Source organism: Pleurodeles waltl, chromosome 4_2 (genome assembly GCF_031143425.1).
Source record: "Pleurodeles waltl isolate 20211129_DDA chromosome 4_2, aPleWal1.hap1.20221129, whole genome shotgun sequence".
In the NCBI taxonomy this organism is placed as follows: domain Eukaryota; kingdom Metazoa; phylum Chordata; class Amphibia; order Caudata; family Salamandridae; genus Pleurodeles; species Pleurodeles waltl.
In genome coordinates, this window is record NC_090443.1 from 741,126,211 (window position 1) to 741,148,896 (window position 22,686).

The 22,686-nt window shown below is 43.7% G+C and overlaps 1 protein-coding gene across 1 annotated transcript in view; it reads left to right on the forward strand.

Moving 5' to 3' along the window:
* The first annotated feature begins 1,500 nt into the window (after positions 1-1,500).
* Positions 1,501-22,686, forward strand: part of DR1 (down-regulator of transcription 1) — a 72,378-nt gene continuing 51,192 nt past the window's right edge. The window contains exon 1 of the mRNA XM_069232379.1: positions 1,501-2,008. Coding sequence (XP_069088480.1) covers positions 1,789-2,008 — 220 coding nt within the window. The 5' untranslated portion in view covers positions 1,501-1,788. The remainder of the gene's footprint in view (positions 2,009-22,686) is intronic.

A 22,686-nucleotide genomic window follows, 5' to 3' on the forward strand; every position in this document is an offset into this window, starting at 1 on the left:
TCCAAAACAGAATTCCTCCTCCTCTCCTCCTCACTTTCTCATCCCCCAGTGCAATCATGGATGGATCAGATCAATCTAATGAACAATAAACCCATCATTGTCGAGAGCGCAAAATCCCTTGGTGTCATACTCAACAAAAAACTCAATCTACTCTCCCACATCGACTCCATTGCAAAGTCTGCTCGACACCAACTGCGCCTTCTTTGGGTGATTCGTCGCTTCTTCCCGGAGCACGACCTTAAAACCCTGGTCCAATCGCTGGTTCTCTCCAGATTGGACTACTGCAACTCTCTTCTTACTGGCCTTCCCAAATCCCACCTTTCCCCCCTGAAGTCTATTCTCCATTCAGCAGCTCGTTTCATATATGGGGCCAAAAGAAGCGACCACATCACACCCATTCTATCCACCCTCCGTTGGCTTCCCATAGAGGCAAGATCTATCTACAAAACTGCATGTATCACCCACAAAGCCTTGCACGCCTCCTCCCCTCGCTACCTGGTGAATAAACTGAAACTCTCTGGGGGCTCCAGACCATCACGTAATGCAGAAAGGTTATTACTTGAACCACCCATTTTCAAGAAGGAAAGATCGATGGCCCAATCCTTTTCAGGCAACGCGGTGAGAATCTGGAACTCACTTCCGCCTCAGCTTCGGACCACCACCTCTTCCCATGCCTTCAAAACCGACCTCAAAGCTCTCCTCCTTCAAAGACACTTCCAAAGTTAATTCAAGCCCTCTGTTTTCTGAAGGAAGTCCTTCCATTATAGGAAATTCTGTTCTCCATGCCTATAGAAGTGCCTTCCCAGGGTGTTTTTGTGTTTTGAGTGTCTGCCATTTAGTGTAGTATTATACCTCTACCTGTACTTTGTACTCTTTTGTAACTTGCACACGGCACCTTTCCTTTTACAACGTATCATTTGCTACCTCTTATTTCTTGTGTGCTTTTGATATATGCACAACGGCCACCACTGCCTCATGTAACGTAACTATAGTTTTAGTGTTTTGAGTGTCTACCATTTATTGCAATTTTATTTCTTTTTTTACCTCTACTCGTACTTTATTTGCTCTTGTATCCTGCACACGTCACTTTTTCCTTTCGTAACGTATCGTTTGCTACCTCATGTATTTTTTTTTGCTCTTGATATTTGCACAATTTTCACTTGCCTCATGTAATGTAACATTTATTTTTGTAACAGGCACACTTGTAATTTTTCTCTTCATGTATCTTTACTTGCCTATTGTGAAGCGCTCTGACACCTTCGGGTAAAGTCCGCGCTATATAAAAACGCATTAAATAAATAAAATAAATAAAATCTCACGCGACATGAAAGCACGACTTGACTTCAAGAGCTACCAACGATTGTAGTGGGCATGCGTCGTAGCAGCCATTACAATGTCAGGCAAAGAAAGGGCAGGGCAAAAGGTAGAGAACGTACATCCTGCGTCATAAATGGGCTGGGCTTTTGCATTCGGCTCCATGGTAACTACGATTGAGAGCTTACGGGATGGAGCACCGGAAGTGGAAGGTAATTGTGCTGCACTCCTCTCGGACAATACTTCCGGCGAAAAGGGTAGGCGCTCCCGGCCCAACTCCCGCGTGTAGCCACCGGGTCAATGAATTAAAGGAAGCTGAGCTAGGGTGTTGCTGAGGCGCCGCCTGACAATGGAGTTGTGGCCCTAGCGCCGCCTGCTGGGAACCTTAGAAAGCAAGTGTGGGAACCCGCCCCCCGGCCGCTGTTACTATCCTTCGTCCAAGCCCCGATAAGCTGCCTATCTCCCCTCCCCGGCATGGCCTCCTCCTCGGGAAACGATGATGACCTGACGATCCCCAGGGCTGCCATCAACAAGATGATAAAAGAGACTCTTCCCAATGTGCGCGTGGCGAACGACGCCCGCGAGCTGGTGGTAAACTGCTGTACCGAGTTCATCCATCTCATCTCCAGCGAGGCTAACGAGATCTGCAACAAATCCGAGAAGAAGACCATCTCCCCCGAACACGTCATCCTGGGTGAGGCTCGTGGTCTATATGGAGAGTAGGGGCAGCATCGGATATGTAATGGGCGTGCTTTATAAAAATGGTTTCTAATCATCAAATTACTTTATTCCATATGGGGTTTGGCCTATTCACCTGCACTTGATAAATACATAACAATTCAGATATGGGTACGGGTTGTCTCCCCGATGCTCGGGACAAGGTGACAATCCCCATTGCAGATTCGTAGTTCTCGATGTTGTGTATGGGGTACAGCTCTCTACTGCTCTTTAGGCAGGGTACCCATCAGTACCTTCTTTTGTTTTGACAGGATCATTGGATAACACGTTGTGTTCGTTACAGATTTATTGCCATCTGTCCCCTGTGTAGTGGCGCAACTGCGCATCTCGCAGCACTGCTGTTTTGCAGATTGAATGCTGTCACTTTCGTTTTCATAGGTAGTGGTTTTAGAGCGCAGATAAGATAGTCGGGCTCTTCAGATCAAAGTAGGAATTGACGAAGTAGTATTTGTATAACACCGTTAGCCAGTCCTGGGTTTATATCTACGAGTTCTTTGCGTGCTGGAAATTTTTAAGCCTACGCTTGAATGTTCATACGAGTTACAGAGTACAGTTTTGTTAGCCATCACATTTGGTCTGTACAATTGACGTGTGTGAATAGCATAAAGACCACAAGTCCCCATAAGTCATGGAGATGGGTATTGTATATATTGGTAGAAAGATGGAGGCACTCGTCGATTTGTGCGGTGAGTGTAATTCATATTCTTGGTTACGGCAATACTTTTTAGAATCCTCAATCGTAGATCCTGTAGACTATACTGCACATATTATTGAAGGTCATGGCCTCGGGATGATTGCCAGTGAAAGTGTTTGATATGGGGCGAATATTATCTGATTTGTCTGCGCTTCTGATTAGGCAGCCGAGTAGGGTCCAGCATATTTCGGGAGAAGTGTTTATTTTTTTCCACCCACCGTTATGCACACTACTCAACGAGGTCGTGCTCTGGAAAAGTGTTCTTGAAATTTCCGTGAGAGGTGAAACTTTTTATTATGTTTAAGAGTTTGATGATCATTTCGAGGTCCTGTCATTAAAATATAAGAGTGATTTAATGCTCGTCTAGATGAATCAGAGTGGTATGGAGTGGCCTGGGTTACGAGCTTCGCCAGGAGACAGCTTGAACTAAGTGCACATATACATATTGCACTCTGCGTGCGATGCGTGTTTGAGGAATGGAGGTGGTGGGTCAGCCCCTGCTGGGCTGTATGGTGTGCAAGTCGTGTATTAAAGAGATCCATACTACAATGGGCCGTGTACAGTGACACTTCAATGTGTGCTTTTGGCATCAAGCAGCTCTCAAAGCGAAGGACTCCGTTCATGGAAGAACCGTAGTGTACTCTATTGTGTGATAAGTATTTGTCCCATATGTGATTAATATGTAGTACCTAGTTAATCTAATAGGGGATCTAATGCTAGTTTGGCTGTCTTTGTGAATGCCCATACAGAAGTTCAAAACTCTTTATAGGGATATTGTATAATGCATTAATCCCACTGAGAAACGAAATTGTGTTCAATACCTTGCACCAGGACACAGTTGTCCAGGATTTGGCACAGGAATCGTTCTGTATTGAGAGCTACTGCTGATCAGTAAAAGTCATCGTGAGCTACTGAAGGCTAACCGTTTTCATATAAATGGGATGTATGAGTGACCGAGTGCCTGTGTTGTATGTACCTGTGGCACAGGACATATCTTTCGCTCTATGTGGCACCGTTACATGTTTTAACACAACCATATAATAATTTTTTTTTTTAAATAGGAGAACTTTAAAGTGCAGAAAAATGTTCTGCAAAAATGTTCATAACAGTGAACATTTTTCTGCACTCTTAATGTATCCGATCTCTTAAGATAATGACTGTGTTTTTCAGTCATAAATATGGCACTGTGTCTGCCAGCAACTGGGGGGAAGATGCCTGCTGTGTGTAACGGCAACACTTTAAAATAGGGAAAAAAATAAATTAAGAGTCCACTTTATATTTATATGGATTCAGTACCACTAAGCATTTAAATTTTCCTCCAGTTTGTAAATGTCACATTTACAAACACAAGGCATCTTGCTACCAATGGGCTGTAGATATATTTATACCAGAAAAATCCAGCCATTTAATTAAGTTTTAGGAATTTTAAGTGAAGAAACATGCATCACTTAATGACTCGTAGAATTGTTTTTCTTCACTTTAAATGTCCCCCGTTTAAAAAAATAAATAATAATAACAAAAAAAATACTGTAGTTTTCGGTTATAAATATGGCACAGTGTCTACTGGACACTGGGAGCAAATGGCCTGCTGCTTCTACGTGCAACGCTTTGAAATGGGGGGGGGGATTAAAAGTAACATTTCATTTTAATTTTGTTCCATTTAAAAGCATTCAGGAACATCATATTTTTCACATTCCAATATTGAGTTGACAAGGACTTTCATTTAAGAGTTTAATGTTTAAGTTGCTCACCTCTGTGTCCTGGGTCATAAATTTCACTCCAGTGCTGCTCATTATCAGACCCTGCTGTCTGCAGCCTGAAGACAATGATGTCAAATAAACACAGCCTTCCCTTAAGTTTAAAAGGAAAATGTGACCCTGTGTCTGTTTAAAAATGAACTCAAGGCTGTGAGCAACTTTGAAGGTGACAGCTCGCAGCGGACTAGTTGAAGGCACCTGGTTTGGCATATACCATTAGCATCCTCCTGTCTTGCACTGTTAGAAATAACACCTGTGTGTTTAAATGGACTCTGAAAGATAATCTTATTGTACCCAGTACTTTTTGTGGAGTTGTCATAATAGAGTCTACGTCTGGCATGGTGGTACTGTCAGTAGGCTCCACATGTACCCGTCCCTAAATAATACATTTAGGTTTCTGTATAGTACTTAATACTGCTTGAACTGGCATGATACTGGGTGTTCTTGTCCTCATTGTTCAGTTTACCAACTTGGAAAGATAGATGGCTTAGTTGAGTTTATGAAAATCCCAACTCATGGCCTTGAGGTCACAGTAGATGTCAGCGACAACTGTTTAACTAATGAGCCATCTTGGCAGCATTCGTTGGCATTCTTGGGAGGAGGTATTTCTCATCTAGCTCAGTTGTTCTGAATGTCGTACCATGCTGTAAATTCTTCAGATGGTTGTCAATGTAGAGTGATTTTTAGGTCGAGCCTAGGCAACGCACATGTGCTGTCTCTTCACATGCTGTAATCTACTTCTATGTAAACAAACAAACTTAAAAACCTGATACGCTTTTGGAGCACACGCTTCCTATTTCATGATATTGTACATTTTCAGTTAACTGCTCCTTGGATTGAAACTGGAGTTTTTTTTTTTTTTTTCCCCAAACATACTGGGAGAGCCGGCTTCTGAGTTCCAATGTTGGCAGCTGTAAATGTTATGCTACATCCTCTCTCCAAGCCAGTTGGCATTTTTGTTCAGGGTTGTGTGTAGCAGTTGTAAAGCTCTTCAATCCCTGGCAGCACAACACCCAGATAACTTGCTGCATGGTTAAACACTTACAAGGTCCCAAAGGAAAGACCTGTTGGCTATTCCAATGCTTGTTTCTACAGTGTATTCTGTACAACACTTTTCATTCTCTCTCGACCATCAAACTAATTCCATCACATCCTATAAAATTTTATGGTTTTAAACTTTGTATAGCACATGCCTGCTCTGGCCTTTGTGTACAGTCCCAAAAACAGTATAGCACACACCTGTTTTCCTGTATGCTGCAGGCTTATGGAAGATTGGATGGCGATTAAGAGTCAGTTTAGGAACCTAAAATGTTAAAATATGGATCAGACTCTGCCAAATAATAAATGCATGAAAAATACTAATTGAAAGCAGCATACAAAGTAGAGGACAGCCCTCCATCCACCCCCCCCACACACAAACAAACCCAAGATGCAAAAAACTCTTTCACCATCCCCTTTGCATACAAAATCTTCCAACCATTTTGGAGGTTTCTTTCACCACCCTGTGAAATATCCTCCTATACAGTTTGCTCACACCATGTGCCATTACTACTCTCATCATATGGCACCAAATGATTTGATACTGAATTTAATTCAACTTGTTCACCGAATTTGGAACTGCTTTGTCCTTGTCCATTAGGATGATTTTTTCCACAACTTGTGACTACTCAGAACGTCTTTGAAACCTATTGTATTTTAAAAGATGTGACTTGCAATGTGCTTCTTTGTCGTGGGATGCAAAACCCGAACCGTCATCACCCACATTTGTCCCTCCCCCTTTTTTTTTTTTTTGGGGCGAACTATCAATACTATTTTCTTTATCCACAGTCTCACAATCTTTGTAGATTTAGTAACATCCACCTCATATCATTTTGTTTCTCAACAGTTTTTTTTTTCCCCCCCAACATTCAGCATTGAAGCACAGCACCCCTACATTCCTACGTTCCATTCATAACTAGCACCACAGCACAAATGTACTAGCTGGGTAGAGTTCCCCGTCCGTCAACAGTATTTGGAATGTTAAAGTGACTTATTTGTGTTTTCAGTTCAGGAACCCATCTTTGATAACCCCAGACTCAACAGCATTATTCCATGTGGGGAGTGTTTATTTTGCATACTAAGTGTTACTTATGAAGATGTCTGGTCTGTAAGGTCTACTCCACATGTTAGTGCAGCTTAGAAAACCTTCACATGGTCTACGAGTAATGCCACAAATTGAGACCACATGACGTCTGTTTCCCCTCTTACAGAGAGATGAAGATGCGTCCTTGTATTTGCTGAGTCCTAACGTGTTTCTAAATTTGTAATATGGCAAACCCTTCTGTACAGGTTTATGCACCCTTGGATAAACATTGTGATTGGCTTGCACTTAACATAGAACACACACTTCACCAAAAGATCCACTGTGCTTTCAGCAGGAAACAAAAACACTGTTTGACAGCTCACAATAGTGAGTCAGACTTGGTGCAGCATTAATACTGGGCTTTTGCTATCTTAGAGTTTGAGTGGTATGATGCTCATAGCAGTTTTAGAGCAGTCCGTTTGGTCTCCAGGAGGCTCCGAAATAATGCAGCGATTGTCGCAACAGTGCCATGCCCAACCACGCAGACCCTTTTGATTTAAGTGTCCCATTTGCTAGGAGTTCTCCCAGAAAAGGTTTTCAAGAGTGTTCTATCCTTTTTAATGCTGTACTGTTCTACTCATCACTTCATTTTTGCTGTTCATCTTATACTCACTTTCCAATGCCCCGTAGGTGATGACTGGGTATGTATTCTTATGAACCCTCACCATTTTGCCTGATTATGAACTTTTCCCCATCTTAAACAAGAGCCAGAATTTAAGCCAGACATTTTTGTTCACTGCTTTGCCCACAGCAGTAGGCCAGTATCAAAATAAACCCCACTGTATCCACTGCTTTGCCAGTTAAGCTCCAAAAGGTGGCACATGCCATCATATTTTTCTGCCATGACATCCTTGAAAGCTGATCTTGTCTACAAAAATGATTCTTTTAAAGCAGTTGCTTTTTTCCAGAATTGAATAGTCTGACTTAAAAACCATCAACCCATTTTGGGCTTTCTTGAGAACTTCAAAAATGTCCTTAATATTAGTTTAATGGCATGAAAATCTGCTCTGCAACAGAGAACGATAAAGAAAGCTTAGCTAATGGACCCTCAATAGGCAAGGTTGATCTCTCATCCTATGCTGAAAGAGCCTCTGATCCCACTAACCTGTGGTTCAGCCAGGGAAGAAACATTTTGTTTGTAAAGAAAATGGTAATTTTAAGGAGAACAGGAAGATAATTTATCTTGTTGTCGCTGAACTCCGTAGAGTTCAGGTGAGTATCAAAGAGGACTGGTCATGCGCTAGATGACATAAAATGTGTCCACTGCCAGGTCGGATTCAGCTAGAAAACTAATGACCCAAACTGTCACTTTTGACATGTTCCTTGAGAATCTAGCCTGTTGGACAGTGCCCCACAGTACGATCCACTGAAGCAGTCACATTTCTATTAGGATTCTCTGGCTTACCTTTTTGGTTGTGTGAGGTGGTGTTTAACAGCCCAACCGAACAACAATGTAGGTTAAAAAAAAAAAAAAGTAAGGCACAACCAGATGTAGTTAAAATGTTAGTACTCTGCTGATCATAATACTTCACAGAGGAACGGGGGCTAAAAGTTACAGCAAAAATAAATTGTATAGAAATAATAGAAAAATAATTGGCAAGAAAATATATTTTATCTAAACCTCTCTCTGAGGCAGCACTGCATTAAAAGGGTTCGCTGAAGAGTTAGCAACTAGTTACAGTAATGCTTCAAATAGGGCTGAATAACTGGAGTGCAATCTTGTATTTTAATGTGATGCACTGTCCTCTATAGGGTGTTGTAGATTAGTTCCAAGAAGTTGTAGCAGTCGTCTTATACATTGGTGAGCGCAACAATGTTCAGCCCTTGTTGCAAAAGTCTTGTGGACACCCACTGCTGTACTCTTCCCAGTATCTTACACGCCAGTATTTTTTCTGGATCAGAACCCAGCCACCCCGTGCACCCCACTGAACCCCCTTAATAGTTTCACATGGTCCTTCAAATCCAAACTGCCGGGTTGAATAGTCAACTTTTTTATGCAATTAGAATCTTTTTCTGAGTTCCAAACCGTTGTAGTTTCCAGCAACAGTGCTCAGTGAAGGAGGTTCCTCACAATAGTCAGTTTTCCAAGTTGAGAATGGTCCAAATAGCCAAATGGACCAAGTCAGTAACCTAGAGCCAGGTTAGCGAATATCTGGTCGCAAAATACTGGTTGCAAATTTCGACCACTATTTACTTATGTATTAATAGGTCAGTTCTTAAAAACCCGATTCATATTGGGTCACAGTCTGACCTACCTCATGAATAGTAGTTGCAAATTGCGAGTCGGTGTGACTAAATGCCTTCACATAAACAGTGGCCTGCTAGGCTCAGTAGACCACCGTGTCTGTGATTGCTTTTAAATCAAACTTCTATATTTTTTTATTTCTACCCTTTTCCCTAAAGGAAACAAGACTGTTTCAGACAACTTTTCTTTTTCAAAGTTTGTTAGTTTGCAGTGGCCACAGCTTCCTCTTCAACAACCCTTTTTTATCGTTCACAAAAGGTGAGAGATCCCCCTTTCTTATCACAAATAGGATACCACCTTGTTTTGAGGTGCCGGTAAAATCGTTTTTTGTGTGGCTGGATGAAACCCTTTCCTGAATCACTGTGTTTAGTGCATTGTAAAAATGATTTTAGCATTTGCAAACCCTCTGATTTACTGATTCAGGTGGTGTGTAAATGCTAAAACATAATGTACATGTGGACCCTTGTTTGTCCAATCCTTAAAGCTATGGCCACAGAGGAGGACAACCCAAGAACGATCGCTCGACCTATGCAAAAGATAAGTGCTGGCTTTGCCTTGTGAGCATACTCCGTCTTGATCAACAATTATTATTTTCTCCTTCCTTTGTTCTTACTGCTTTGGTGCTGGTCAAGCACTTAGTTGGCTTGCTAGCTACCCTAGTCAAAATAGTTCTAATGCAAGACTTTTTGAGTACGTGTGTAGCTATTGTGGTGGCTCTGATTATTCCCACTTCCACTGGGGTGGGGGGGGCTTCCACAATGAATGACGAGCCACTGACCCAGTTCCTGTGGGTCTTCTCAGCATTGAGATGGATGCATTTTGGGAGAGAGGTACCTAACCGTGAGCACAAGCGTGCCTCCCTCGATGCAGGAACTCACCAAACTGAGGCAAAACCCTTGCTTTTTCTTGTGGCAGGTGATGGCATATACACTTAGCTTGCCATTGTTTGTTTAGCCTCTTTTTTGTTTTCAGGTGTTTGTGTTCGCAAACTATAGGGTTGCAACCAGTAACAATTTACAACTTCTTAATAAAATATATCCTTTTTTTAATGGGAGAATTGCGTTCCTTCAATTTGCAGTTATTGTCTCGATTCTGTATTGTTTTGTGTACTTATCATTTGAACTATATTTTTAGTGTTTTCTATTCACATCTTTGAAGCAGCTGTACTAATTATGTTCCATTGTCTCTAGAATTGCCTCACAACAACTCCCTCCCCCCCTTTTTTTTTTTTCCCCAAACCAATTTTATTGATTTTCATCATGGTAGTACATGGCAATAAGCGGAACCCCTCATGAGTTTGGCAGGAAGAATTTGTTCATAACATATTTACATAAACTATCACAAACTTCAGGTCATGACAGTGGGAGTCTGTCTCAAGAAGAGCATTACTGCCGTGCTGTAGAAATAATCCCCATTCTCATGCCCCCCCTCGACTGACTGCGCTAATCCTCCATGGGGATGTTTTCATGCTCCCCCATCCAACCCCTCCCCCCAATATGTTCCAATGGCTTGACCAATTGACAAGGAGAGTGAGAAACATGTGGAAGAAGAAAGGTCGGGGTGACAGTAAGTAATGTGATGGTATCCACTGCACTTCCATTATGGGTGTTAGCTAGTCAGTGAGGATTTCTTTGAACATTTGTAAGTCCTGCAATAGTGCGTTCCATGATGTTGCTATGGGGTAAACCTTGCATCCCCACTTGTCTAAGTGGTATTGCTTTGGCCTTACCCCATTTAAGTAATGCAGCGCACCAGTTTCACAGCCACTGTAGTGTATCTGCTTTCCACTGCTTAGCAATGGATCAGCTGGCAATGAGTAATGCTAGGCCTATGAAACGATTGGTTACCCTTTGAGCTTTCTTCCGCTTAAACAAGCCCAACAACACCCTCTCCACTGTGAGCAGATCTTCACGACCCATCACTTCCCACAGTACATGTATAACCAGGCCTCAAAATCATAAAAATGTTACTATCTACTCGACCTAACTTTAATGTATTGACCCGGAAACGGGTCTCAAATTTTGTGATCCTATTCAAATATTGGCCCTCATTATGTACATGGCGGTTCAGACCGCCATGACGGCGGAAAAGACCACCATTGGCATGGCGTTCTGAACCGCCATATAATCAACACAGGGAGGGGCTGCCGCCGACAGCTAGCCTGACGGTGGATGGAATCTTTATCCGACAGGGCAGCGCTGCTGCCCCTCGGATACTGATCCCTTCTGCCACCAGTCTTTAACTGGCAGGTTCCCCCGCCACTGAAAGGCTGACGGAAGGGGTGCTCCTGTCCATGCACTTGGCATAGGCACCTGTGTAGTGCCCCATTGCGCAGGTGATCTACGCAATGGGTGGAGCTGCACCCGCCGCACAGAGGCATTGACGGTGGCTCCATGTGGAGCCGCCGGCAGTGTCCCGGCCATGCATTCTGCAAACAATGTGTCCGCCCGCCGGCCCAGCAGAATGTTCATTATGCGGCCAGCAGGGTCCTAGGGGGGCTGGCGGTCAGTGAAATGACCGCCAGCATGAACACGGCAGTAAACACTGCCGTGTTCATAATGACCCCCATTGTATTTTACAGTCGCCTTTTTGTTCATTCTCACATATGAGTGCACCTTCAAATATTTGAGTTTAGCATTTCTGCTGTTTAAAAAAAAAACAAAACAAAAAAAAAAAAACTCTTGCTTGATTAAATACACTAAACGTTTGCTCCATGTATTATACATCTAGCACACATATAGGGTACACATGATCCATGCATGACTTGCCTATTAGTTTACTAATAGTTTTGGTGACCCACTTATAATAAATATATTACTAAAGCTTGATGTGGTAGCGCACTTTACAGACAGTAAATTTCCAAGAAATGTCCAAAAACCTTCCCACTAACTTATAGCTTTACTGATAAAACTATAAAATGTATTAACAATCTGTGAAATTTGGGTTTCAGAAAACATTTATCATTTGCACATCACCAAGTAAAGTGTTCTAACTTTTTTTCAACCTATTAAAATATTTTTTTCATCACACAGAAGTACAACAAATGATCTTTCACTACTACTGAAATATATTTTGAAATGTTTGTAAAGTTGACTTAGTTATATAAATGTTTTGTGTTAGGAAAAAGCTGACACCAAAAGCCTTTTACTTCACAAAGGTCAGACAGTTGACCTTACAAAATCCTGGAACTCTGCAGTCACAAGGAAAATTTTGTATTTCCATTGCAAGAAGACAAACTGACATTTTACCTCTGTCTCTAAACACAGAGCAAGCCTAACAAGAATAAGATTTAAAGGCATCTTAATTGCTAATTCAGTTTGTCTGAACAGAACACCTGTTCTTTGTGCCAGGAGGGTCCAGTGGAATCTAAAAAATAGCTTGACCTCATAAAATAAAACTCAGTGCAAGTGGTGGAGCCCTGTTAACCTCCCTCCATAGTGTCTCAACAGCTTGGCAGTTCCAGAACATAAGCATCATGTCTGTGTTTGGCATGCAGCACCTGGGACAGAGAGATTTGGATCCAAACATTTGATGTAAGCTTGTCAGTGTGAGATATGCTCTCTGAAGGTTGTTATGTTGTATATATTGTAACTTAGTGTTTTGTGATACTCTCTGCATGTAGTAAAGCAACTTATCCAGTTTCTTGGACATCAGGTCCAGGCCTAATTCTCTATCCCAGCATCGGAGGGTCTGCAATAAAGGGTCCTGAGTGGTGTGTGCCTTGGTGAGCCAAGTGATAAATCTGCGCCCACTACCCACATCGTGTGTCCACTAATGGATGTTGCTCTAGTTCTGTCAGCGATATGTCATAAGTGACCCATCTCTGCCACCCGGTTACACCTTTCTTGAACTATGCCTTCTCTGCCTGTCTACATACATCTGGAGTGACAATGGGCCTTAGAATGCCAACTTTATATCGTAGAGTACCAGTATTTCTAGTTGTGGGGAAACCTCAGTGCTTACCTATGGGAGTGCATGGTTAGTGCAACTCTAAGGGGGACATGGTTAAATCTTGACAAATATGAAGAGTTACTTTTTAAAACGGAGAAACTTATAATGCAGTGTAGTTCTAGTTTTGACAGACTGAACTGCCTTCTTAATGCAGTGCTTTTGAAAGCTTGGCTAGTAAAACATTTTTTGTGTGTTGAATTGTGTTCTTTTTCTCCAGAAAACATAAAAAGCTGCTTATATAAATCTTTCTGTTTTTCGTTATGGGGGAAAAAGTGCAAATGCCTCTTAATAAATATTTTGTATGGTACAATGTTTAGCAAACAGGTGCTCTTCTTTGACATTTCAAGTCTGTGATATTTTGCCAGAGGCTTGTTAAAGGTTTTTTTTAACTAAAATTATCAATTGGTTTTAACATGAAGCAGAGTTCAAAGTGGTCATAACCACTTGCAAGTAACAAGTCACAACACCGTATTTTCTTATCCCTTTTGTTAACATCTAACTTCAGCCCAGTTTGAGCCCAAAACTCCTTGACCCGTGGGTCTTTCCTGGCTCTTAATTTGGGTTTCCTCTTGTTTGCGTCCTTAATTTGGATACTGCTCCCAGTTCTTGGGCTGGAAGTCGCGATTCCAAGAGAGTCTTCCAAAGCGCCTCACTCTGGTGTCTCCAGCTAGATTCTCTGGCCACATCTAATCAGTCTGTTGTGTCAGGCCATTTGGCCCTTAACATGCTGTGGGGTGTGCTGTGGTTCTTACTGGCCCTTACTCTGCAGATGAAAAACGAATCAATCAAAGCATTTGTAAAGAGCGCCACTCACCCGTGAGGGGCTCAAGACGCTGGGGGGAGGGGGGGTGCTGCTACTGCTCGAACAGCCAATTCTTGAGGTGTCTCCTGAAGGTTAGTAGGTCCGGTGTCTGTCTCAGGTGGATAGGAAGAGTGTTCCACATCTTGACGGTGAGGTGGGAGAACGATCTGCCACCGGCAGTCGTTTGTGGATGCGTGGGAAGGTGGCGAGGGCAAGGTCAGCGGAGCAAAGCTGTCTGGGTGTAGAAGGAGAGCCGTCTGAGGTATTCTGGTCCGGTGTTGTGCAGTGCGAGCATGGGTGAGGAGTTGGAACGTGATTCTCTTGATGATGGGGAGCCAATGCAGGTCTCTCAGGTGGGCTGTGGTGGGGGATGTCCAGGATGAGGCATTCTGTATGCGTTGCAGTCTTTTCTGGAGCTTGACTGTGGTTCCTGCGTAGATGGTGTTGCCGTAGTCCAGTCTGCTGCTTATGAGGGCTTGGGTGACCGTCCTTCTGGTTCTGGTGGGGATCCATTTATAGATCTTCCAAAGCATGTGGAGGGAGTTGAAACAGGAGGAAGAGACGGTGTTGACTTGCTGGGTCATTGAAGGACGAATCCCATGTTGCATGCGCAGTTGGTGGATGTCGGTGCGGTTACCACTGTGACAGGCCACCAGGAGTCTTCCCAGGCGGAGGGGGTGGAGCCGAGGATGAGGAACTCAGTTTTGTCAGAATTCAGTTTCAGGCAGCTGTTCTTCATCCATTCAGCAATGGCCTTTATTTCTTCATGGACGTTGGTTTTGGCGGTGGTGGGGTCTTTGGTGAGGGAGAGGATTAGCTGGGTGTCATCGGCGTATGAGACAATGTTGAGGTTGTGAGATCGGACAATGTTTGCGAGCGGAGCCATGTAAATGTTAGAGGGTTGGGCTGAGGGACGATCCCTGAGGTATGCTGCAGATTGTCTTAGTTGCTTCAGATCGGAATGGAGGGAGGCAGACTCTCTGGGTTCTGCTGGTGAGGAAGGAGGTGATCTAGTCCGGGGCTCTGTCGATGATCCCTGCGTCTTTGAGGCGTGTGCGTAGGGTGTAGTGGCAGACGGTGTCGAACGCGGCCGAGAGGTCCAGGAGGATGAGGACCGCGGTTTCGCTGTTGTCAAGTATGGTCCTGATATCGTCGATGGCAGGGATGAGGGCGGTTTTGGTGCTGTGGTTGCAGCGGAATCCGGTTTGGGACTGGTCCAGAGTGTTATTCTCCTCGAGGAAGCGGGTCAGTTGTTTGACAATTTTCTTAATGACTTTTCCCAGGAAGGGGAGCAGGGAGATGTGCCGGAAGTTCTTGAGGTCCTTTGGGTCCGCCTTGGGTTTCTTGAGGAGGGCATTGATCTCGGCGTGTTTCCAGCTCTCTGGGAAGGTGGTGGTCTCGAAGGAACTGTTAATGATCTTCCGGTGATGGTGTCTTCAGTGCTGGTCGTGATTTTGAGGGTATTCCTGTGGACGATGGTGATGCCTCCTCCTGGTCTGTTGGTGTGGTCCCTATTTGTGATCTTGTAGCCTTCCGGGATAGCTAAGGTGATGTTGGGTGCTGAGGAGGGGCTCATCCAGGTCTCGGTCAGGAAGGCGATGTCTGGGAAGGCTGAGTCGAGTAGGTTCCAGAGTTCGATGGGGTGTTTGTGGACGGAGCGGGTGTTGAGTAGGATGCATGTGAGATGGTTACGTCCTGCCTTGGCGGGTGGGTCGCTGGCGTGGAGACTGGTGACTGTGCAGTTCCGGCAGGAGAAGGGTCCACGGTGAGCTGTGGGGTGGCCTGATGGCAGGTGGATTAGCGGCCAGCGTTGAGCGCGTTGAGGGTGGTGGCGTTGTAGCTGAGTTGTGTGTCGTGGGCAAGACCCAGTGGTATTGCACGCCCTACCGTGCAGCGGCCACCATTAAGTAAGTGGGGGGGGCAGCTGCGAGGCGGGGGTGGACAACTGCACAAGAAAGGGGGTGCGACAGCAGTGGCAGGAATGCAGCGAGAGAGTGGGGGGGGGCGGGGCAGAGGGGGGAGAGAGAGAGCGAGTGAGAGGAGAGAGAAACGAGGAGAGAGGCAGAAGGAGCACAAAAGGGACAGACAGAAGAAAAAGCACCCAAAGAGTGTAGCAGGAAAAAGGAGGAGAAAGGCAGAGGGCAGGCAGCCAGTAGAAGAGCAGAGCTTTCCCACTAGACACAGGGATGAGGCACAGGCAGAAGCCTGCGGATGGAGGAGGGCCTCGAACTCCTGACAGAGGTCAGGAGTTGAGGAAACAGGGCTCTACTTACCATGGAGGTATGGGAGGCAGAGCAGTTCACTGACCAGGTCAAAATTAGAGCTGAACCCCTTCCTTAGTGATGGCAGTATCTTTTTAGAGGTTTCTTGTAGACAGTACAATAAACTCTGAGTGACCCAGTCATCTCCTCCCCTCAAGAATTAGTTTGGGGAGAGTCCCCTGGTGTGGTTTCCCTACAATGTGGTGTTGGTATAATCAAGTGTTGCTTAATGTTGCTCATAGTCGCAGTCCTCCTTCTGGTCTTAGCTATTCACATAATGCGGGACATCCTTTCTCCTGATGTCTGTTTCGATGACTGGACCCTAACTTGACAAGTTCTTTGGGGTTAAGATACACTTGGATTGTTATTAGAACAGGTATCTCCAATGAGTAGCTTGTGAGATACCAGTATTCGAATCAGTCTCGCCCAATAATAATTGCCCTTGTAACCACAAAAATGCCATTTATTAGATTCCCATGGTTCCTTTCCCACTTAATTTTAGATCTTACTGAAAAGTCCCAATTAATTAAAAAAAAACTTAAAATCTTTTCCAGTGTAAATATTAGTGTGCTTTCCATTTTTCAAGAAGCAATAAATAAGGGAAGCAAAAACACCAGCTGTAGTAACTAGCATAGCACTTAGTGTTACTGAGTGTGGCAGAAGCTGGAGTAATAAAAGGAGAATATGATGGTTGTTCACCTTGCAGGAGAATAAAGCAAATTCAGAAGGAGGGTTTAGTGGCCTAGCCCTCTTGCTGCTAATCAGCTTGAAGTTTCATGAGATTGCTATCCATGTCCTGTTTCCGTGGCCCAGCCTCCATGGTTGTCTCTACATGTGCTTTTCTGGTTCTATGCAGAGAGCTTGTGAGCAGTGTCACACTGAGCACCTCTGTCCGTTGATCTTGGCCTGAAGCTAATGCAGTACCAATACCACTTCTGGGGACTGAGGCAAAAGTCTTGGGGCACTTGCTCGGCTCCTGCTTTGCCATTCTTTGCGGCACTAAATTTCCCACACTCATCTGTCAGTTTTTGTACTCTGTCAGTGGTTGCTGAAGCACTACTCTGTATTTATTTTGTTTGGCTTACGTTGTGTGAGTGTTGCGATACCAGCCCTGTTGTATGGATAGTGCACACATATATATTTTTGCCCTCATCGCTTTCAATGATCTATTTCCAAATACGAATTTGGGTTCTGTAACGTAGCAATTGAAATAAAGGTCCATCACTACAACTTTATTTCCACTAACATTTACATTCGAAAACTCATTGAGCCATTACAAAGAAGCTAAAAATCACCCACCCTTGTCTGCGCCTACGGGTACTACGTTTTTCAAGGACCTCAGTCCATTCATTTTATCACATTGTGTGTTTGGGGGATGTTGGCAGCAGGAGCTATCTGTTTGCCAGCTAAGCAAGTAACCTTATAGGATAGAACGAATGACGCAGCCCAACCCCAACAGATGATCTCTTTTTGTGATTATTGGATGGCTAATTGGTTCTTTCTGGGAAAAGAGAACATTTGTTGCTAGGGACGTGGTCCGCCATGGCTGAAAGAAAAGATTCTGGTACTTTGTATTGTCGCATCAGATTGAACAGTCAGTGCTGGTTGGTGGTCATCCACTTGGTGCTTTCACGAAACAGCATCTGCTACTTCTTTTTTTAGGTTGAGAGCACAAGCGATTTGACCTGTTGTAAGTCTTGTGGGCTTTTAACCACGCCCACCTCACGCCCATCACTTTTACTTGTTCGTGGACTTGCCTTTTAAGTATCTCTTGATGTCATTGGTTATTGCTTTACTTTTGTCCCACCTCGGTGCAGTTTTGTTACTGCCTTGCAGACTGACCCCGTTACATGGATAATTACACGATTGCCAAAATACTTCAGCGTGGGTGAACTTTTTTTTTTTTTTTTTTTTTTCTTTCTTTTGTCTCTCCATTCAGTGCTCCATGGCAGCCATGGCCCTTCAAGCGCTCACAGCGACAGCAGCAACTCCGTCGGCGGTAGTGGAGTGCTGGTCACATTGTTCACACTGTTACCTAATCATAGTCATTTCTTTTGGCACTCTACTTCAGACTCCATATCTTTCCCAAAAACCCTTATAACTGATAAATGCTTTACTAAAAAAACACAGAAATCTGCAATGCAGCTCTCCCGGCACAGCGGGAGAGCTGATACTACAATATTCACTGCACCTGAGAAAAGACGCACCATAATGCTTTGCTAGCATTCCCTTTTTTTTGCCTATTTATCAGCCTGTGGTGGTCCTCGCACAATGGGACCACCACCAAAACATTCAGCATGGCGCACTCTTTCTGTTTAGGTCATCAATAGGTCCCCACACTAGGTTGGTGGGGACCTCAAAATAACTGCTCCCACCATTCACTCCCTTTTTAAGCTCTTATTGCTTGCGCCATTCTATTTTCATGTGGTTATGCCCTCTAGGGGCTAATTATATGGTTACATGACCATGTTTCTTACAAATGATATTTTTATTGTGATGTCCTCTAGTGTCTGTTCTGAACATTGTAGTCCGCATAGTACAATATTTGCTGCACTCAGTCGTCCCGTAATGCTTTGCAGGGCATTCTTTTAGAAGACATTTATGCTCAAAATTCAGCCTGTGGTGGACCTGAGACAATGGGGATCACCTTCAGAACAGTCACTGTCTAGATCATCTCTGGGTCACCACACTCGGTTAGTGTGGACCCCAAAATAAAAACGTCTCTCTCCATTCAGTGTCTTTCTAACCATTGTCATGGCTGGAACTTTAGTTTTACATCTGAGAGTAGTTTGTGCTTCAAGGATCTTGTTTGTAATATTTGAGAAGGCTTTCTAGCCCTGAAACTGTGTATGCACTACTTCCTCTAGGGGCTGAATATATGGTAACACTGCAATACTTTGTCATTTTCTTTTCTAATGCCAAACATTTATTTCTGATAAACGTTTTTATTGGGTTTATATGATAATTTTATTCTCTCCTTATTGTCATTATGACCATGATTCAGGCCAACTTAACATCCTTATTACAATATGAGTGTTGGAACATGCGTGATATGTTTGGGTGACCCTCCTAGTTTATTTTTCTCGTTACTCCTCCGTGGCTGTCTTGTTTTGGGAGTTGTTAGCCAGCCAGCAACTCTGATGGTGGGGTGGTTTAAGTGGTATTCTGTTGGAATTAGCATGCCAGATTTAAATTAGGATGCTAAATGGCAACATTTTCATTTTTGGCTGCAGATGCAGGAAGAAGGTAAATGGAAGTGCTTTAGTTGTATGGAGGGCCACTTGAATTATGTGGCAGGAAAAGACCAAATTAGTAGGCAGGGTTGACTAATTTCTGTGGCAAAAGTCAGGTTATGAATTCACAACACCAATAGCTCTAACTCAAGCAAATGCTAGACCCATTGCATTACAAATGCTTGTTTTAGATCTGGCGTTAGCCAAGGGGTATTGATTTTAGTAACATTATATGTATGATATACTTGCATTCAAACCAGCCCTCATTATCCATCGGACTGTTGTCATTAACATTTTTCCTCCCCTTCTACACTATACTGCATTGGGTAAAGGATCAGCCCATTTCGGCCATTTGCTAACTTCTCTGAGGAATGGCATTCGGTTCTTTCACAATGTGCGCTCATATTGTAAAAGTAGTGCCTTATAATGCCAGGCAGTAGTGCTACAGTGTGTGATTTTTGATGAAACAAAATTGGAAAATATTGTTTAATGAAAGGAAAACGTTTTTATAATATTTTACAAAAGCATTAGAAAGTAAGCATTGGCAAACCCAAAGGTTTGACAGCCAATGCCAAATCTATTTGCTTTGTCAATGCTTATTTATTTCATATTTTTCTGAACCAAAACCTTTTTTTTCTTCTGTGAAACAACTAGCTTCCTACTTTGATATTCTACAGGCGTTCCTCACGCCTACATTCTGGTGATAGAAGAGCATATTAGTGAGCTGGTTGTTCCATATCCTCGGCAGAAGGAATCCTTGTTGTTAAAATACTTCTTAAGCGGGGATTGAAGCTCTTTTTCCACTAGTGTCAGACAGTACCATTACAAATTAGATATGGCCAGGCATAAGCAGGCAGCTGGTGTCGAGCATGAGAAGTGCAGTAGGTGAGCCCACAATGGAGATAATGCAAGGCTCAGTACAAGAGCGGTTTATAGGAGAATTTAGTATAGGAACACATTCAGCCAAAGATTACTAATGCCTATATAACATCTTCAATAAGCTAAACAGAAAAATCAAGATAATGTATTCTATAGGAATACCTTTCACAATGATTACGTTATGCATATGTGGAGTTAGTGCTTAAGTAACAAAAAAATGTTTGCATTGGCTCAGAATTCTTTTTAGAAGTGCACCGCCTATACTATTGAATATTAAGGCCTCCTCATTTTCATTCTACTGCATATCTTTTTCTTCCACCAGCCTACACTTCCTATCCCTTCTTCCAACACCTACACATCCTATCTGTTCTTCTCAGTATTGCAGGTTCTTTTCATTGATGCTTTTTCCCTTTTTTACTCATTCTCTCTCTTTCTTCTCCTCCATCTTTCTCTATTTTTAGGTCTCGCCTAACAGTGCGCATGCACTGCTGCTGCAAGGGGTATTGTATACAGTAAAGGGCTTGGAGGCCACTTATTACTTAGTATTTGCTTGTTTCATTGTTATTCTTTTTCGCTGCCTCCTAATTGGCGATAATATGCCTCACGTCACTTCCTTCTATTTCTCAGGAGCATGGGGCAAGTATTATTTGGTTATTGTCCTTCTGATGCCCTTACACTGCCAACTCTGTGATTCAGGGTGCTTTTTTCCATTTTTCTGTCCGTCATTTACACTTCCATGCTTAAACTCCGGGTTGCTTCTAACTTCCATCCTACACGTTTGTTGTTGCCTCAAATTATTTTGGAGTTCAGCACTTTTTTTTTTTTTTTTTACAACACCAAACACATGGCACTGACTTTGTTTTACATTATGGTACTTCCTTATGTAGCACTGAACAAATGGCACACCATATTAAAGCATTCTGTGTTTCTGCATGTGTTTGCGTGCTGAGCCTCTTCTTTGCGCATACAAAGTATGTGTCTGTACGTGCACTAGTCTGAAACAGGACTTCCATAGTCTTTCCAGGCAAGCAGTCCTGTCATACTTTAGGCCAGGCTGCTACTGAGCACATAAACATTGTGGACGCATCTGTGCCTTTTCAAACGCAAAGTATGTGGGGCAGTACTGCAGTTAATCAATTTCTCCTTAACCTGTGTCCTCGGACTCAAATGTATTCTACCTCTTCTTTGCGCATACAAAGTATGTGTCCTGTCTGTTTAAAGAGCTTCATTTTTGTGCAGTACAGCAATGACTCAATTCTCCTTAAAACCTGTGCGTGAGTCCTCATTCTCATGTGTATTCCACTGAAAACTCTTTCAGGCCCCTATATTCATAGGCTCTTAGGTGCAAGAGATGTGTCCAAACGGCCACAGCTACAATGCTTTGCACTCCAATCGATCCCACTCCTCTCCAATCTAACTCATCCACTCCACTATAAACTACACCAGTCCACTCCACTTCAATGTACCCTAATATGTACAAGTCCACTTCACTCTAATGCTGCCCCCTCCAGCCTACCCCATTCTACCCCACTACAATCTATCCCAATCTACATTCCGCTCCAGTTTAACCTATCCCTCTTCAGTCTACCCCACTCAAATCTGCCCCAAATTAACCTACTACAATGTGCCCCACTCTACTGTACCACACTGCACTCCATTCTGCCACACGTCAGTCTACCCCATTTCACTCCAGTCTACTCCACTCCTCTCCAATCTACCCTACTCCACTCCAGTATACCCCGTTCCACCAAGTCTACTCCAATGTACCCCAAGCTACACCCTCCAATCTACGTCAATCCACTCTACCCCAATCTACTCCATTTGACTCCACTCCAGACTACCCCGCTCCACCCTAATATACCCCACTCCAACCACCATCTCCTCCTCTCCACCCCAGTATATCCCACTCCACACCAATCGACCTCACTCCAATCTCCCTCACCCCCTCCACCTCACTCCAGTTTACCCCCTCCAATTTACTGCAACCCACTCCAATCTACTACTCTCCAATTTAACCTAGTCTACCTCATCCCACTCTACTCCAATCTACTTTACTCCACTCTACCCCACTCCATTCCACTCTACACCAATCTACCCCACTTCACTCCGCTCTGATCTACTCCACTCCACCCCAGTCTACCCCTCTCCCCTCAGATCTACACCACTCCAGTCTACCAAATGTATTCCAGTCTACCCCACTCAACTGTAATCCAATCTATCACATTTCAAACAACCCCACTCTAACCCATTCTACCCCGTGCCAGTTCACTCCAGTCTTCCCGACTCCACTACAATCTCCTCTCTACTCTAATCTGTCACTCCACTCCAGTATACCCCACCCCTCATTACCCAATTCTACCCCACTCCACCCTATCCCAGTCTACCCCACTCCACTCCAAATACACCCCAATCTAACTGAACCTAACCTACCCCCTTGTAGTATTCACCAGTTTTGCTTCACTCTATCCCCTCCACTCTACCTCAGTCTCACACTCCACTCTACCCCACTGCTGTTCAGTCTACCCTACTCCACCTAATCTACCCCACTCCAATCAATGCATCGCAATCCCCCAGCTCCCAGTCCGCCTGACCCAGTCTACCCCTCTCCAGTCTACCTCATTTCAATCTATCCCACTCCAGTCTGCCCATCTCCACTCCACTCCAGTCTACACCATTCACCTCTGCCCCAA